The 19,228-nt window shown below is 44.8% G+C and overlaps 1 protein-coding gene across 1 annotated transcript in view; it reads right to left on the bottom strand.

The window, feature by feature from the left end:
* Positions 1–522: 522 nt before the first annotated feature.
* Positions 523–19,228, bottom strand: part of TM7SF3 (transmembrane 7 superfamily member 3) — a gene marked incomplete at its 5' end in the record, with an annotated part of 19,063 nt that continues 357 nt past the window's right edge. Inside the window, 10 exon segments of the mRNA XM_040345596.1 lie at positions 523–2,000; positions 3,606–3,768; positions 5,597–5,694; positions 6,159–6,311; positions 6,508–6,588; positions 6,671–6,757; positions 8,093–8,270; positions 9,313–9,484; positions 17,261–17,381; positions 19,191–19,228. The exon segment at positions 19,191–19,228 is cut by the window's right edge and continues 113 nt beyond it. Coding sequence (XP_040201530.1) covers positions 1,738–2,000; positions 3,606–3,768; positions 5,597–5,694; positions 6,159–6,311; positions 6,508–6,588; positions 6,671–6,757; positions 8,093–8,270; positions 9,313–9,484; positions 17,261–17,381; positions 19,191–19,228 — 1,354 coding nt within the window.

The following is a 19,228-nucleotide window of genomic DNA, read 5'->3' as shown; positions in this document are numbered from 1 at the left end:
CTCAATTAATTAGACATACTCATAGGATAAGCAATAGAGCATCATTTTTTTTATTCTGCTCAACAAATATACCCCAAAAAAAACCCCAAAAAATGTAAAACCTGCCATTTTTTTTTTTTTTAAAAGCACAGCAGCAGGAGCCAATGGCAAATCACAGCCAATGAGGAGGGAATGTCTTTAAGACACACAGAGGTGGCTTGGGAGTGAGCCTGCAGCAAGCACTTTGCTCTGGGGAGGAGCCAGGAGCGCCAGCAAGGGACCCAGAAAGAGGAGGATTGGAGCGGCTCTGTGCAAAGCCATTGCACAGAGCAGGCAAGTATGTTTGTTATTCTTAAAACCAAAAAATAAATAAAAATCTAAAGTTTTAGGCTGTTCCCTGCAAGCTGAATTTTGCATGCCTATCACTGCTCAAAACCAAACAGAAGCGAAAGCCATTCAGCTCAATATGCTTAGACATGTCAGTGCAGGAGATTCAAAAACTGGCTAAATCAGAAAAATATAATAAAATGACTAGCCAAACGCTTTTTCTGCAAACATACATTTTACTTTTGGAAAAAAGGTAATTTAGTAAATAATTGAATTTCCAGTGCATGTTTCTCCTTTATACAAAAAATACCATATATGAAAAAACAGAATGAAGTGGTTATAACAGCATAATTAACACAACGGTGGTTTTCTCAGATTCTGTCACACACAACAGACCCAAACATCATTATAGTGGTAAAAAGACAGTAGGGAGACATATCAAAGTACTAATCACATAGCAGAAGTCCTTGAAACAACATGAATGGCGACAAATTTTAGTTACTGTTCAAGGGTGCTGGGCAAGGTGGTCAGGCAACTGTAGTCCTCCAGTAGTCCAGTAATTACAAGCCCCAGCATGTTGCAAGATGGTAGGTTCAAATTACAGTTTGTCAACCAATGATGATTAGCCAGAGATACCTAAACACACCAGTTAAAATGGCTACTGGTCGCCATCTTTGTTCTCAGATTCCACACCCAAGCTACCGGAGTGCCCTGGGCCTAGAATGTCACAGAGTGGGCCAAACCCCAATGAAAAGAACACTATCCCCAACCAAAACACCTGTGTGAAAGGGGCTTCCAGGGAAATAGCAATTCTCTGGCTACTAGAGACTGCATACCTGTTCCAAGCTGTGACCCTGAAAAGGTTCCACTTAATTTCCCCGGGTAGTAAGTCCGGAGACAGCTGCTTCCACTGCAGCCTTTTTACACAGGTATTCTGCTTTGCAACAGGTTCCATTTACATTTTTTCAAAGGTTTAGCACACTACTTCACAGCCTGTCTCCCCCATAATGAAATCCTTGTTTCCAGAGCAGTATCCGAGAGTGAAAATATTTCTCATTGCCAAGGGCAACAAACGCTTTCCTCTACAAAGAGAATCATGAGAACCCATCACATACAGAGTTGTTCAGGGTGCCATGTAATTAGCGGGTACAACAGAAGTTTAGGGCTCCTAAGTTGCTGTTAATAAAAAAAAGAAAAAAAAGGCACAGCATAGCAACACTGTCATGTCTTCTGCTGTTGAAGCCCAATACTGTAAACTTTATTGTTTTGCCCAAAATGAATGCCAGGAAAAAAGGGCAGCAGAGGGAGCTGTAAGTTTCCTCTACTGGATTCTACCCATCCAGCTTGCACTCCAGAAAGGATGTGTGGCTTTCCCTTCCGTGAGCATGCTTCCTGTGAGTCTCTTGCAGGCAGCCTGGTACCTCATACTGGCTATAGTAGTAAAGGTGTCCGTTCGCCCAGAGGCTGCTCCTTGCGGAACAGATCCCTGAATCTTGCCAGGTTGGCCAATAATCGTTCCTTGAGTGGAGGCGTATGGTAGATGGGATCTAGAATGTTCGTTATTCGCCTCTCTCTGTCCCTCTTCCACATCACATAGGGAGTGGGTGGGAAAGGCGGCCGTTCTCGCTCTCTGTAAAACTGGGTTACTGCTCCGCTAAGTGCAAGGCCTGCCCACACAGCGATGATGATGAAATCTGTTGGATACAAAAGGCTGTTAGGCGTGCGAACCATAACCCTAAACCCCCCCTACTTCAGAACTATCAATATTCGCTTTTATATGAACATTGCTAGAATTACACAAATCATAAAAATGACAATGGGCCTCATAACAGAAGTAGAATTTTAAACATTTTAAGACCAGGCCTTTTCTGGAACTTTTTGTTTAAAATTTTTTTTTTTTTTTTTGCTAGAACCCCCAAAACACACACACAAATTTGTTTATATATATTTTAGCAGAGACCCTAGAGAATAAAATGGCGATCGTTGCAATATTTTATGTCCCACTGTATTTGCAAAGCAGTCTTTCAAATGCATTTTTTTGGAAAAAAATAAATACACTTTTTGAATTCAAAACAGTAAAGTTAGCCCAATTTTTTTAGTATAATGTGAAGGATGTTACGCCGTGTAGTTTGAAGACAGTTTACATATGTGGCCGCAAATGTATGCATGTGTTCGCTTCTGTGTGCAAGCAAGGAGGGACAGGGCACTTTAAAATTTCTATTTTCACACCGTCCCTTTAAATTTATTTATTTTGATCACTTTTATTCCTATTACAAGGAATGTAACCTGCCCTTGTAATAGGAATAGGGCATGACAGGTCATCTTTATTGAGAGATCTGGGGTCAAAAAGACCTCAGATCTCTGATTTACAAGAAATAACAGAAAAATAAATGAATCAATCAATCAGACCTTTAAGGCCATGAGGCAGGAGGGACATTGGATGTTTCGCTCCGGTCCTCCAAGGGCATAGGGTTGAGTGGGGGCCATCTTTACTTCCTGCCCATCACTCCAGCAGATCAGAATGTTTCCTCCTCTACCCATCTCTCCGCCAAGCAGGGAAAAGACCGGGTAGGAGTTGGTGATCTTGTGGAGAATGCACTGCTGACCCTTTTATTTTGTAGAGAATTATCCACAGAACAGGAGAATATAGGGGTTACTGCAGCTAGCTGCTGCCATAACAACAGCATTTCACATCAAAGTAATGACCTAAATGTACTGTGGCAGTCAATGGTTAATCTGCTTAATTTGCCATTCCTCCTTTGTTTATTAAATGCCTTATTTTTTGGCCCAGTGATATAATCACTCACTGGGACTCTGTGCTTCTCATTGCAATGCAAGTAAATCATGGCTGGCAGGGGGCATCAATAAGGCGTTGTACATAGCGTCCTGAAAACATCACAGCAGCTCTTACAGCCGGCCTCGGTACACTTCTCAAGGGACCTCCACTATGATGCAAGCAGTGGGCTGGGGGTTGGGAGGAGTTCTGTAAATATCAAAATATGGAAGTTTCTAGGCAGGCTGTATTTTCATGCAGATTACCCAAGGTAATGGATTTCTAGTATAAAGAAGGAAGGAATCCCGCAGAGGCAAATTTTTGTGAAAAAGGCAGAATTTCACTTCACTGAGGAAAATTTATCTCACTTCCTGTTGCATTTCTGGGACAGGATGTGAATGGAAATATTCACAGTGAGACACAGACAGCAATCAAACTAACACAAAAAAAAAAGAAAACACACACCACACACTTTACATTGTCTACAGATCAATATCAAATGCAGAGAATCCTCAGCTGTTCTTACCATTAGTCTGGAAAGGCACGCTGGTGTACACTGTGCTGAAATCACTGTTCAGTGCCCTCTTGAGGATGTTTAAGGTAATGTAGCTGAGACTTGTGTACAGGTAACTGTCTACAGCTAGCACGACTCCGTAGGAGCCAACTATGCTGCAGGACAAAATATTTAGCTAAAGGGAAAGTAGAGCTAATTAGTCCAAGATTATAGAGCAAATAGGATATATAATTTTTACTCACTCTATACCATACAAAGTTATTTCCAGGAATGTCTTTGGATGATTAAGATTAACAGGAAATGAGAATGCAAAGCTCAACTCTCCCAGATTCAGCGATCTTCCCTCCAACAAGGTTCCAGACAGCTCCTTTTCACAAGCATGACAAGGCTCCATTCCTTATGCAAGTCATACTCTAAATTTTGCCTGGAAGCTGACATGAGTATGGACTTGTCCATATGAAGTAATGGAGTTGTATCACACATCCACTGTCTGAAGAGAAACTGGTTGGGAAATTGCTGGATCCGGGAGACAGGCAAGTATTATTCCAAGGGAGCTGCACACAGGGAGGTGGAGGAATGCAAGAATAACTTTGCTATGGACATCACAAAAAGGCTGCACTTAAAGGGTCACTAAAGGCAGATTTTTTTTTTTTAAATAACAAACATGTTATACTTACCTCCACTGTGCAGGTCGTTTTGCACAGAGTGTCCCCTAACCCTGTCTTCTGGGGTCCCTCGGCGGCTGTCTCGGCTCCTCCTCGCAAAAGCCTTCTACCTTCATGCGAGCGACCTCGCATGGTGGAAAGCTTTTGCGAGCGCGCTCCCGTGATACAGCGGCTGGCATAGCCCCTGACTGTATCACTCGGCCCGGCCTCCCGGCGCGACGCGTCATCCGCTGTGATTGACAGCAGCGCCAGCCAATGGCTGCGCTGCTATCAATCCGTCCAGCCTAGCCAATCAACGACTAGGCTGGGAACCGAAGACCATCATATGGACACGCGCGGAACTTTCGAGGGGTCTGTAAGTAAAACGAAGGTTGGGGGGGGGGGGGGCGCTACCATCGGATGTTTTTTCACCTTAATGCATTTACCTTTACAACCCCTTTAACTTTCTGTAACATTGAATTCACTGAACTATCAGTGACTGCAGACATGCTACAAGAGATGGGCAGAGACTTTGGGCATGCTTCAAGAGATAAGAGACCGCAGACATGTTACAAGAGACAGTCAGACTCCTAACATGGTATACGAGTTGTTGGGGACTTACAAATCAGTGCTTACATATTTGTGCCCCCTACAGTCCACCTAAAAAGTACTTGCACCATGTGTTGCTTTGTTCTCCCATGGGTTTCTGCATACTGCAGAAGCGAACACAGTCAGAGACTCTTGGTTTATTAATATGTATAGCCTGTTATGTAGATGTCTTGTGGTACAATATGTTTTCAGAGAACACATGTACCGTTCCCCCTTATTCTGCTTGAAAAATCAATCTTTTTTTTTGTATAATCAAAAGTACATGCACCACATTTGATATTTTCTCAACAAGATACAGTATAAAAGATCTGGGAGGAAAAAAAATAATAATATAAAAAAAAAAAAAAAAAAAAGAGGAGATCGACTGCACAGAAGTAAGATACTGGGGTTGATTTACAGTGTGCAAAATCTGATGCACCTGTGCTTGGTAGCCAATCAGCATTTAACTTTGAGTTGTTCAATTAAGCCTTTGACTATGCAGAGCTGCACCATATTTTGCACGCTCCAGTTTTAGCAAATCAACCCCAGTGTAAAAGTATGTAGCACATAGGAGTTAGAAATGAAAAGAAAAAAACAACTGTCTACAGGTGAGGCACAACTAGCGCCACAGGGTGTGTTGGGCACAAGGGCCTTACACAATGACCTAAGCATACCAAGATGTTTTAGGTACAGAAGGAAAAAAAAAAAAAAAAAAACAAGTTCAAGAAAGAAATCCAAATGTTAGGTGAAGCGAAGGAGGTGAATACTTACTATTCGTGGGAAAGGGAGCAGACACATTGGCGCCAGCAGGGCAATACAAGTGAAGGTTAGCCAGAACACGGTGTCATTGCGGAAAGTGTTAAAATCCCCTGCCAGAAAGAACAAAAAAAAAAAAAAAAAAAAAACACACACACACATTACACACACACCCAATTTCAATATAAAAAAAAAAAAAAAAAAAAAAAAAAAAGGAACAAGCTATTAAAATGTAATTTTCAGCAACAACTAAAGTGAAATGGGCAGTGCGGCCGAACCGCTGGTAAAGCGCAGCTACAGCGGGGCTTTGCGGGTGGTTTTAACTAGCGGCTGAAAACCTCTGCAAAAACAGTGGGAAAGCGTTTTTTTGCAGGGGGTTACGGCCGACACCGCCCCAGTGTGAAAGGGGCCTTGCACAGAATCCAATCGCTTCACTCTGATGGAGCTGCCTCCAGGTGCTAATCATGCAAGATCTCGGCTCATTCATGGATATTATGTTTTAAACAAATGTTTTAATATTACGTGTGCTTACACACACACACACACACACACATTTGAGTGAAATACTTTACTGTACCTATAGGAGTGAAGAAGACGATGGATGAAACTAGAAATCCTAAAACCAGCCCCACCAGGAGCATGCAGATGTAGACACAGCCAAATCTCCACCAAAACCCCATCAGCAGCACACCCCCTAAAATTCCAGTGAGGGCGGTGAAGGTCAAGCGATCTGTCAAGGGCAGGAAATAAAAAATAAAAATCAATCAGCAGCAGGTCATACTTCTTCAAATCAAAATACAAAGGCCCAGTCCAAGAGTTGCCTACACTGGCCAACGGCTGCAGGCGACAGCGACAATACTAGCAAAGTGGTACAGATACAAGACATACTCTGCTTCCAGAACAATGTCTGAACAAAAAACACTTACCACCGTAGCCAAGGGTTGTGACTCTGGTAAGCAGAACAAACATGAGGAACCCAAAAATTATAAAACCGGTAAAGAAGAATCCTGGGAAAATGAAAACAAAAATTAGTGGGTCACACGTTAGGTTCTCATTCAGTCGATTATGTTAAAGGACCTGGGCACTAACCTGCCTTGAGAAAACGGTGCCCGAGAAAACAGACAAAGAGGCCCAGGATTGCAAAGAGGGTGAAGAATATTTTCGATGAAACTTTGCCTAGAGAAAAATAAAAAAATTTAAGGAGGCAAAGTTAAAAAAAAAATAGTTAACAGCGAGACCACAACAAAACTTGAGGCTCAAAGATCAACCACTGACTGTAAAGACCTATATAATTTAAAAAACAGTACTTATTGTGCACAAGTACGCATACATTATAATCAAAGCATGGTGATGGTGGTGAGCAAATTTCCCTGTTGGCTTCCCTTATTGCTTGGGGAATCCTGAGATGGGATCTCCCTTCTATGGTTTTGTTCCTGTCCCACTTGACTAGAAAACCTTAACAAGATGCCTGTTGAAACCTTTTATTAATAATAAACCCTTTATTTATATTCACATGTATCAGGCTTATAACAGGAAGAATGGGCTCCTGTTAGGGTGTCTGTACTGTGCAGAATAGGTGTAATGTATCCAGGATGCCCATGTGGAGCCAACATTTTCCTCCATGTTGTGTAAGATTATGCATATCGTTCACCTTAGTGAACCAGATTAAGTCTGTGGGTGATGCTGGTTTCAATGTACTGGAAAAGATAAGACGGAGATAAAAATGGTTATAAAACCCAAGTTTAGCTCAAAGAGAAAAAAAAAGGGGGGGGGGGTTGAAGAATAGCACAAGGGACATTACTTGCCTTCGGTTAGATGTGTCCCTTGTGCTGCTTTGCTCTTTTAGTCAAAATCACCCACAGCCAAGGGGCGGTCACAGTCGCTCATCAAAAAAGCCTGACTATGCCCGCCCTTTAAGTTTAGCTGCTCCATTCACAGAAGTAGTACTATAGCTTGAGTGAAACAGGATCTCAGAATGGAGGATGTTTAACAGGTTCACCCCCTAAATTCTTGGATTCTGCTTAATTCACAGAATCTGTAATATGGCTTTTATGAATGGAGCAGCTAGGCAGAAAGGGCTGGCATAATTGGAATCCGTGACAGCTGCTTAGCCCCTGCCGCACAGGGAAATTACAGTGGCGCGGGTGGGAATGTGAGGAAGAACAAAGGACACATCCTATTAAAAAGGTAGGAAAACATCCCTTGTGTAGATTTTTTTTTTAAACTACACTTAGGCCACGTTCACACAGGCGTGTTTAAGTGTACCCCTATGCGAGGGTCATGTTTTGTCCACATGGGGATGCACAGGAGTTCAATGCATCCCAGTGCAGGCAGTCTCAGTCTTATCAATTTGGACACACAACCTTCACCAACTCAGCGGCTGCTTTTAATTTGACAAAAGTGTGGGAGTAAATATTTTTCAAAACAGTTGACCATACCAATACATGAGGGAACTCCATTAGCACTTACACTCTCTGGTGTACATGTACCAGCCAAGCAATGTGATCCTACCTAACGTGTAGCAGTTGTCCATGGCTGAAGTGAAGTTACAGGCGTATGTGTGAACTGGCACATAAGCTGCAGATGTGTTCAGAAAGGGATCTCGTACAATCACATTGTATATGATTCCTTGCCCGGGAATAGAGGAGAAGGACATGGTGGATCGGTCGCTGGATGTTAGAGTAGTAAGCTGCCAAAACAACAAGACCTTTCATTAGATATTATGCTTAGTAATAAGGTAACTTTGAAGGGCCATTTCATACACAGAAATTAAACTGGCAGAAATCACTGGCCAGAACCAAGCGCTGACAGGCTGTTTATCCAGTGACAAATAAAACACAAACACACATGGATAACATACAAAACGTCAAGCAGCCAAGGTCCCTGGTGGGAACTAAAATGTATGCAAAATCTAACAATAAACTGTTAGTTGCTCTCTTTTGGTCCATTGAATATACCATTGGAAGTGTCATTTTTATTTTTTCGATAAACTACAGAAATCTTATCAGCGGAAAACATTCTGTGTTCTCTGCCTCAGCAGATACATTGTTCCCAGTACACTGTTGACTACAAAACCCCTCCACCATATGTATTGGAGATTAGAAGGCAAGGTGCTTGTAGCGCAATTCAGGAGAGCGACCTAGGGTGACAACACTCCTCCTCCATAAAGTACAGTGAGTAACAGTGGTCACCTAGGACAGAAAGTGTGCTACTGGCACAATCACCAGGTAAAAAATTAGAAAGAAAAAAACAGCCCCTATCCAAGGACTGGTATGTTCCAATATATAAAATTACTTTTCTTGGTCTTGGTCACGCTTTTTAGCCCAGGACCTGAGCAACACAACAGCCACATGCAAGAAAAGAAATGGCTGCACATCCAGGAATTCAGATTTGCCTTTTATTGTTCAAAGTGATAACACCAAAGACATGTGTCACACAAACATCCTGTGCTTAATCATTACCATTATCATTGGTAATGATTAAGCACAAGATGTTTGTGTGAAACGCGTCTACGTGACCTCGTGTTGGTGTCTTTGGTGTTATCACTTTGAACAATAAAAGGCAAATCGGAATTCCTGGATGTGCAGCCATTTATTTTCTTACAAGTTTCCCACAGAGGCGGGTCGGGGCTGGCACTCTACGAGATATTCCACCTCAGGTTATCGGCATACACCTGGAGCAGCGGCTCTTTTTCTTTGTAACACAACAGCCACAGTTCTTAATCCAATTACCTTCTTGCCATTAGTGGAAACTTGGGATACAGTGGACATCCTCTGCAGATGGGATATGACGGTGGCCTCACTGAGGTTGTTCTCTGGTAAGAAGTATTGGTACACGTCGTATTGCAGGCGCCATCTGGTGTTCTGACCTGTCTGGTTATCACAACCACTGGCGGTGGCATTCCTAAAGGAATAGGGAAGACTTACAGATCTCTACATTGACAGAACCTAAAGCAAATTCCAACTAGAGATACATTTTCAAGGTTTATAGGCTTCAGTCTAAAAGCGAACTCCATATTTACGTTCACATCCTGTCCTAATTGATGTGGCCACCATCATCGCTGTATAAACTCTCTGCAACAGCATACATACTACAAACAGTAAAACAATGTTTTCAGCAGTGGTACGAGGACTCCCTATTGGCAGGCGCAACAAAATCAAGTCGGGTTGAGCGCTGCTCTGCCATTCACAGGAGACCTTGACTTTTTATAAATCAATACAAGGTTCCCTCCGAGTGGCTGAGGTGGAGATTGTGAAGCCACCCACCTCAGAGAAAGTCTTGCATTCACAGATAAACATACAAGGTTCCTTGTGAATGGCTGAGCAGCACGCAGCTCAACTCGATTTTGTTTCAGCGGCAGGTGGGAAGTCTCTGCACCACTTCTGGAACACAGCGCTGTATACTGTATGTAGCTGCACACATTCAGTACATACAGCGCTGACAGCAGCTGCATCCAATAGTAAAGGAAACAGTTTGTTTGGGATAGCTTGCCCTAAACAATAGGATTTTTATAACAGCTTACCTGTAAAATCCTTTTCTTTTGAAGTACATCACGGGACACAGAGAAGCATAGTAATTACTATGTGGGTTATAGAGAGTACCTTCAGGTGTGGACACTGGCACGCCCTTAAGGCAAGAAGTTCCCTCCCCTATATAACCCCTCCCATACCGGGAGTGCCTCAGTTTTGTAGCAAGCAATAAGTGTCCCAAATACCCCAAAAGAGGGGCGGGTGCTCTGTGTCCCATGATGTACTTCAAAAGAAAAGGATTTTACAGGTAAGCTGTTATAAAAATCCTATTTTCTTTATCGTACATCACGGGACACAGAGAAGCATAGTAATTACTATGTGGGATGTCCTAAAGCAATGCTATGAGGGGAGGGAGACCCCAAGAAATAAGCCGGGCGCCATCAGACATGAGGAATCAGACTGCAGCACACTGCGCCCAAAGGCGCTCTCCTCATTCTTTCTTATGTCCAATTGATAAAACTTAGTGAAAGTATGGACAGACGACCATGTCGCGGCCTTGCAGACTTGAGCCATGGAGGCTTGATGATGCACTGCCCAGGAAGTACCCACCGCTCTAGTGGAATGTGCTTTAACCTTAAACGGGGGAACCTTTCCCCTCAAGCCATAGGCTTGAGTAATGACCTGCCGAATCCATTTGGAGATAGTGGACTTCGACGCTGCCTGCCCACATCTGGGACCTTCTGGCAGGATAAACAATGTATCAGTTTTCCGGACCTGAGCAGTAGCCTTAAGATAGATCTTAACTGCTCTTAATACGTCTAGCGTATGTAAAGACTTCTCCCTTGCAGAACTAGGTTCTGAGAAAAAAGACGGGAGAACAAGATCCTGATTCAAATGAAATTTTGAAACAACTTTAGGTAGGAAAGCCGGGTGGGGCCGTAGGACCACTCTATCCTTATGGAATATAAGGTACGGTTCCTTACAAGACAAGGCCGCCAACTCCGAAACCCTCCTGGCGGAGGTTATGGCTACCAAAAATATCACCTTCCTGGTCAGAAGGACCAAAGGAATATGAGCCAAGGGCTCAAATGGTTGTTTCTGTAAGACAGAAAGGACCAGATTCAGATCCCATGGACACAAGGGAATCTTGACTGGTGGACTAAGCCGGATCATACCTTGCAAAAAGGTTTTGATCAGGGAATGTGTAGCTAGTGGTCTTTGGAAAAAAATCGATAAGGCCGAGATCTGGCCCTTAATGGTGCTTAGGGCCAACTTCATGTCTGCCCCTAACTGCAGAAACTCCAGAATTCTGCCAATGAGATACCTCCGGGGATGCCAACCCCTGGTCTCGCACCAGGCCACATAAGATTTCCAAACTCGGTAATAGATAAGTCTGGATGCCGGTTTTCTGGCATTAATCAAAGTAGATGCCACCGCATTAGAGAGACCCCTTTTCTTTAAGATCTGGGACTCAATAGCCAGACCGTCAAATTGAGAGACGGTAAGGAAGGATGGAATATTGGCCCCTGGGACAATAGGTCTGGCCGAAGCGGCAAGGACCACGGTTGCCCCACGGACATCCTTACAATGTCCGCGAACCAGGCCCTTCTGGGCCACGCTGGAGCCACCAGAATCACTGGTCTTCCTTTCCGACTTTACCCTGCGAAGAAGACGGGGTAATAATTGCAGCGGAGGAAACGCATACATTAGGGAGAACTGATCCCATGGGAACACCAGTGCATCCGTGCCGTAAGCAAGTGGATCCCTTGTCCGGGACAGAAAGTTGCCCACCCTTGCATTGAACCTCGATGCAAAGAGATCGACATCTGGTGTTCCCCACCTCTGACAAATGCTCTAAAAGATGTCGGGGTGAAGAGTCCATTCCCCTGGAAGCACCTGTTGGCGGCTTAGGTAGTCTGCTCGCCAATTGTCTATTCCCGGAATGAACACTGCAGATATGCATGGGACATATTTCTCTGCCCAGGTCAGGATTCGATTCACCTCTCTTTGGGCTGCACAACTTCTTGTGCCCCCCTGGTGATTTATGTATGCCACGGCAGTGACATTGTCTGATTGAATCCTGACCGGAAGACCCTTCAACCTGTCTGACCAAGCTGACAGGGCTAGATAGACTGCTCGAATTTCCAGCAGATTTATGGGTAGAGACCTCTCGGAGGCTGACCATTTCCCCTGGAGAGACAAACCTCCCAGGACTGCACCCCAGCCTAGCAGACTGGCGTCCGTGGTCACAACCTGCCATGTCACGGGAACAAAGGACTTCCCCTTTAGCAGGTTCCGGGGAACCAGCCACCAACAAAGGCTCTGCCGGACTGACCGGGAGAGAGACATAGGGAGATCCAAGGCTTGAACCTTTTTGTTCCAAGCGGACAGAATGGCATGTTGAAGCTCCCTTGAGTGGAACTGCGCAAATGGGACGGCCTCGAACGAGGCTACCATCTTTCCCAGTAACCTCATACAGAGGCGAATGGGAGGCTGACGCTTTGCTTTGACTAGTAGAACTAGTTCTCTTAAAGCCTCGAACTTCCTTTGGGGCAGGAAGACCCTTCTTAGCTTTGTGTCTATGAGTAGACCCAAATATTCGAGCCTTTGCACAGGCATTAAGGCTGACTTGTCCAGGTTGAGAACCCAACCCATGGATTCCAGAAATTTTACGGTTCTGTGTACCGCTGAGTTTAGATCGGCCACTGACCGGTCTACTACCAATAGGTCGTCTAGATAGGCTACTATGGATATGCCTTGAGACCTTAGATAGGCTAACAGTGGAGCCAATACTTTCGTGAAAACACGAGGAGCGGTGGCCAGACCAAAAGGTAAGGCCACGAATTGGAAGTGGCGCTGATTTACCGCGAAGCGAAGCAGCTTCTGATGGTCGAGAAAGATAGGAACGTGCAAGTATGCGTCCTTTATATCGATGGACGCTAGTAGTTCCCCTCCTTGCAGGGAGGCCACCACTGACCTGATCGATTCCATCCGGAATGATTGGACCCTTAGGAACTTGTTTAAGGCCTTGAGGTCCAGGATGGGTCTTACATCCCCGTTTGGTTTGGGAACGGTGAAGAGATTGGAATAAAACCCCAAACCTTGTTCTTCCACTGGCAGCTCTCTGATTACCCCTTGGGATAACAGATGATCTAAGGCCAATGCTAAGGACCTTCTTTTGCCGAGGTCCTTTGGGACGTTCGAGGTTAAGAAGCGCGGTGGAGGAAATTCGCTCCAGCGAACTCCAGCTTGTAGCCCCCGGAGACCGTAGAGAGGACCCACCTGTCTTGGATCCTGTCTAGCCAAGCCTCCGCAAACAGCTGAAGTCTTCCCCCCACCCGGCTGAGTGGGGGAGAACCTTCATAATGCTGACTTAGTTGCTGGCTTGGCCTGTGGCTTACGGTTCCAAGGTTTTTTGGAAGCCTGAGGCTGGCCCTGTGGCTTCCCACCTGCATTGAATCGTCCAGGAGGCCGTCGGAACTGCCTGGTACCGGAAGTACTAGGGATAGGAGAGGAGGATCGCTTAAAGGAGGGGGGACCCCTAAACCTTTTCTTTACTGGCAACAGTGTACTTTTGCCACTGGAAATTTTCTGAATGTAAGCATCCAGATCTTCCCCAAACAAACGCTCTCCATGAAAGGGAAACCCCGCCAGTAATTTTTTACACGGGGCTTCAGCAGACCAGTTCTTCAGCCAGAGTAACCTGCGCATATGAACCAGCGAGAGAGTGAGACGTGAGGACTGCTGAATGGAGTCCTTAATAGCATCTATGGCAAAACATAATGCTCTGGGAAACTCAGCCAAATTCTGGGCCTGTTGTGCCGGCAATTCCTTTAAGACCCCTTTAAACTGGTCCTTCAAGGCCTGGCAAATCCCAATAGCCGCAATTGCAGGCTGGGTTATTCCTCTCGCCGAAGCAAAAGAGGTTTTTAATAAAGTCTCTAATCTCTTGTCTGTCGGATCTTTGAATACCAGAACATTGTCTACTGGACAGGTCAAAGATTTGTTTACGCAGGACACAGCTGCGTCAACCTTGGGGATGCCCCATCTTTTAGTGAATTGTTCCTCCATGGGGTATAAAACCGAAAACTTCTTAGGAGGAAGAAAATATCTATCTGGATGTTCCCAATCCTTGTAGATAAGCCCTTCCAGCAGGGGGTGAACCGGGAAGGAATAATTAGCTTGAGGAGCTTTTAAGGAGCCTAAAGATGAGACTGCACTTGAAGCTGGTTCTGAAAGTGGCAACTTGAAGGCCGAACGGACCATCTCAGTGAGGGACTGGACCCACAATTTTTCGGATTGCGACGCCGAAAAGGGTTCTCCCAAAGTGGAATCCTCAGAGTCCACTACTTCCAGCTGACCTTCTGCCAGATCTCCAGAGGGTAAATCAACCTCTTCTGAGGATGCATGCCCCAAATCGAGGGACTCCTCAGAGGGAGAGGGGGACCTTGTGCGTTTTTCCCTTGAGAGAGAGGATGCAATCAAGGTCGCTAATCTTTGCTCCAGACCCCCCATAGCTGAGGCCAGAGCCTCCTGTGTCACAAAAACTGGAGCAAGTGGGACAAGGGCAGAACAGGCATCTGAAAGCCCTGATGGTTCACCCTGGGCCTCCTTCAATTTTTCAGGAGAGGAAGCAGCGGCAGGAGCATGCCCAAGATCCTCTGAGCCAGATGGCGATCCCTTTGCTTTTTTGCTTCTAGTCCCTGAGCCTTTAGCCATGATAAAGCTGAGGTTCTCACAATAGTTGCAACTACTTGCGAACCTATAGACCAGCACTGACGCTGCTATTTGATGGTTGGCAAGGTGCAGAGCCCACTATGCGCCTTAAGCAAATGTCACTGTCCACCACCAGTACTAAATACTGAAGTATGTGCACAAGATCTCTGTGTCCACCGTCAGCCAGAACCAGTTAGGTGGACTGGAGCATATAAGGACTAGGTGTATCACCTGACCTGCTCTGTCCTGTAATCTCAAGTCTCATAGAGAACAGCTGAGATAGACCCCCTGCGCGCATGCGCGCGCCGCTGCTAGGCGTGCACCACGAGGCTACGCGCGCACACGTAGCCGCACGCATCTCAAGGAGCACGCCGCGCACATTCGTGCGCATCGGAGCAGCGTACAAAAATTTCATTTGTGCACGCGCGTGCGCCTAAGACACATCAATGTCGCGCGCGCATGACGCTACGCGCCATGCATGAGGATGGAACACACAGCTCCATGTGAGAACCAGGTAAGCCAAGTGAAGCCAAACATTTTGGACAACCTTTTTTCTGCTTTTAACCTGCACAGGAGGGGCTAACTACCTGACTAGAGATACCCCTCCTCCCCACAACACACAGGACCATATAGGAGAAGCACAGACAGTTAGCTTTAGGCAAACATAATGGCTCAAATAAAGGAAGGTTACTCCTAGGACCAAGTCCTGAAGCACCTTCACTTACCTGATCCAACGCTGCAGGACTCTGCATAACAGACAGTCCAATCTTCACCCATCACGGAGAGCAGCGTCTATAGACCTTCAGGGACCGGGGTCCATGGACAGGAACACCACACCCCTGGACCCATATCGCACCCTGTCAGTAAACTTTTGGTATTAGGAAATTGAACAAAGTACTGAATAACCAGGATCCAGCTCTCAAAGAGAAGCATTACAGGCCAAACCCCGTTCTTCTTAACCGGGGCCCGGGTACCGTCCACTTTGGCTCAGAAGCACTTTGGACGGATCCGGATTTCATGGAGGCTTTTTACATCCAATATGGATCCCTCCAGTGGAGCACATGTTCACTCGTGACCAACACCTTAGACACTGGCAAAAAACTGAGGCACTCCCGGTATGGGAGGGGTTATATAGGGGAGGGAACTTCTTGCCTTAGGGGCGTGCCAGTGTCCACACCAGAAGGTACTCTCTATAACCCACATAGTAATTACTATGCTTCTCTGTGTCCCGTGATGTACGATAAAGAAAAACTATTTTAAATGAACGTAAAACACAGACTTAGCCTTTACTCTGCCTATGGTGGTCTAGCAAATGCTGCAGCTGTGCTCAAGTACAAAAGTTAAGTATGTGTGAAACCTCACCTTGCGCAAAAAAACAACAACACACACGATTCAGCTTAATTTAGAAATGAAAGGCAAATCAAACATCACAATCTCTTTTCTCAGCTGCATAAAGGGTTGAGAGCTAGGATGAAGAAGAAACAGTACACTGATCATCCCAGTGAATGGCTATGCCAGGGGGCATGTCAGCAGAAGTCTTGGTCCTTGGCGGACAAACAGGCTGTTCTTCCAACATAGCCAGAAAACTGGGACGACATGCTCTCATGCCTAGAGTGGTCAGTTTGAAAAAGTGTAAAAAATAAATACATTTATCCTGCCAAAAATTCAGTGCACTCTGCAATTTTATCTCAAACAGTGTTATTAACCCTGCTCCTACAGCTCTGTAAACTTCAGAATTTACCCCCCTCTATGAAGAAAAGGAGGGAGGGGTAAGCTGTTCTACGAGGACAATGCTGTTCCTCCACAGATGAAATAATATGAGTGAACACTGTCACCCTTGTACAGGAGATTTCTTTGCAGATACAGGTAAAAAAAAAAAAAATAAACTAAGAAAACGAATACAGATAAACTGGTTAGCTGCAACTAGATATGCACATCACATTTTTTGTTCTTGGTTTTAGATGCATTCAAAAGTTCATTTTAACCTACTGCATCTACAGACACACAGAGCTCCACAAAGCTGGAGTGTAGTTCCTAAAGCTTACGCAAAAAAAAAAAAAAAAAAATTTTGCATTAGAGCCTTTTCACATGGGGAGACCCAATCAGACCCCAGCCTCCTCTATGGAGCGATAAGTGTCAATGGACACCCATCAAAATCGAATAAAAAAAAAAAAAAATGGAAGAGGACGGACAGGGATCCAATCCCCCTCCGTCTGGCAGATCAGATGGCAGTTGGGTGTAAACAGACAGGCGGTCCCGTTTACATCCAACTGCCCATAGAGAAGAGAGGACGGTGTCTGTGTCCACTCTGCATAAGTGGAGCAGACTAGGACCAATTTATTACTTACGACAATCAGTACCTTTAAAGACCACAATTAAACATTTTGCATTTCAAGTGTGAGTAAACCCAAACACAATAGTGGTAGGTAAAGTACAGGCTGCTTGACAGAAAAAATAAATAAAAATATAATCCTTTACGTTAAACCATTATTACCTTGCATAGCCCAAGTTGGCTGGGGCAAATTTTATTACAGTTTCATACAAGTTGTACTGCAGATAGATGTTGGGATCGATTTCCAAATCAAACTCCTGGTTACACGCTCCTGGAATTGGATCTGGAGACAGCAAGAGATTACACGGATAATACAAAACTGACATAAAAAAGGACTACACTCCATTATTTTATTTTAAAGATTTGGGTGAGACAAATCACCTGCCAAAGTCTTCTAGCTCTTAGCCAATAGGAATAAGATTTCCCTGCACCTGTCCTACAAGGCTTTACCAAAAGGGTTACCCACTCACAGCTGGATTCTCACTTTGAATCTTTTGGTGTTGTTTCAGCCATTACAAAGTGATGTTGTCACTCTTTCCCAGCTACTGAGAATTCTGGAGCAGATATCTAACATTTACAGACCAATAGCTAGATTCAGAGAGATGGCCGCAACTTTAAGGCGGCGTAGCGTATCGTATTTACGCTACGCCGCCTTAAGTCAGAGAGGCAAGTACTGTATTCTCAAAGTACTTGCCTCCTAACTTACGGCGCGTAGCGTAAATGCGGCGGAATTCGGCTGAGGGGGCGTGTTTTATTATAATTAGGCTTGACCCGACGTGATTGACGTTTCTTTGCAACTAACCATGCGCCTACATTTCCCATTGTGCATTGCGGCTAAGTCCGCCGCACGGGCCTATTGATTTCGACGTGGACGTAAATCCCTATTCACGGACGACTTGCGCAAACAACGTAAAATTTTCGCATTTCGAAGCGGGAACGGCGGCCATACTTTAACATTACTATTCCATCTATAAGATGGAATGACGTTAGGCCTTATAAAGCGTTACGTAAACGGCGTATCTGTACTGCGTCGGCCGGGCGTACGTTCGTTCGCCAAAATATTGCACCCCAAGATAGGACGGCGCAAGCCGTCGTATCTTAGATAGGTTTAAGTGTATCTCTGTTTGAGAATACACTTAAACCTAGGTCGGCGCAGATTCTGAGTTAGGTCGGCATATCTACTGATACCGACCTAACTCTTACTGAATCTAGCTACAAGAGATAGCAAACTGAGCCGATTCACGTCAACGTCTACTAACATCCAAGCAAAAACAGAAATCTCACTTTTAGACAGGGCAAAATTTTTAGGCACTGGTAGCTTTTTGCACAGAGTTCAAGACACAATGGGGGTAATTTACGAAAGGCTAATCCACTTTGCACTACAAGTGCAAATTGCACTCCATGTAAATCTGAGGGGGACAAGCAAGGAAAAAAATAAAACAGGATTATAGCTTGCACATGATTGGATGATAAATGAGCAGAGCTTCCCCGCATTTTAGATCTACCACTTAGATTTATAGCAACTGCACTTTCAGTGTAATTTCATAAATAACCCCCAATAATTGATGCTCGTTGCTCAGCTTGAGGCCCTTTGGTACTTGCTGTGTAGTCCTCAGTAGTGGGAGTGGAATATATTGGCTTTGATTTATAGAAGTCTTACGCAATGTTTCCAGTATGTGACCATTTCCTGTAGTATGCTGTCTGTGGGTCGTCCCCAGTCTGTGGCCATCGCCTGTGACATATATGCAGTCTTTGAAAATATTCTGTAGCACATTTGCAGTTTATGACAGTATTCAGGAGCATTACACATAATGAAAAATATGTGCAGCCCATTGGCGCTTTAAGGGGCCTCAATAGAGGCCCCTTAATACATCATAAGTTGGCAACATTTGCAGTACACCTAGGCACCTTCACAATTACACTCATCTAACTTATGTTAACCGAGTGTTGCCGCATTTTTTGGACATACTGAAGAGTGTGTGCTGTCAATTTGGTTAGCATGTGTCACGAAGAGGTAAAAAAAAGAAAGAAGAAGGACAGTGCAGTAGATATTCCCACCCTTGGCAAATTCCCACCCTTGGCAAATACTCACCCCTCTCAGTGTAGGGGATGGAGAGAGCCGAGGCTAGC

Source organism: Rana temporaria, chromosome 3 (genome assembly GCF_905171775.1).
Source record: "Rana temporaria chromosome 3, aRanTem1.1, whole genome shotgun sequence".
Taxonomy (NCBI): domain Eukaryota; kingdom Metazoa; phylum Chordata; class Amphibia; order Anura; family Ranidae; genus Rana; species Rana temporaria.
Note: the sequence above shows the minus strand (reverse complement) of the source record. Positions and strands in the feature narration are given on the sequence as shown.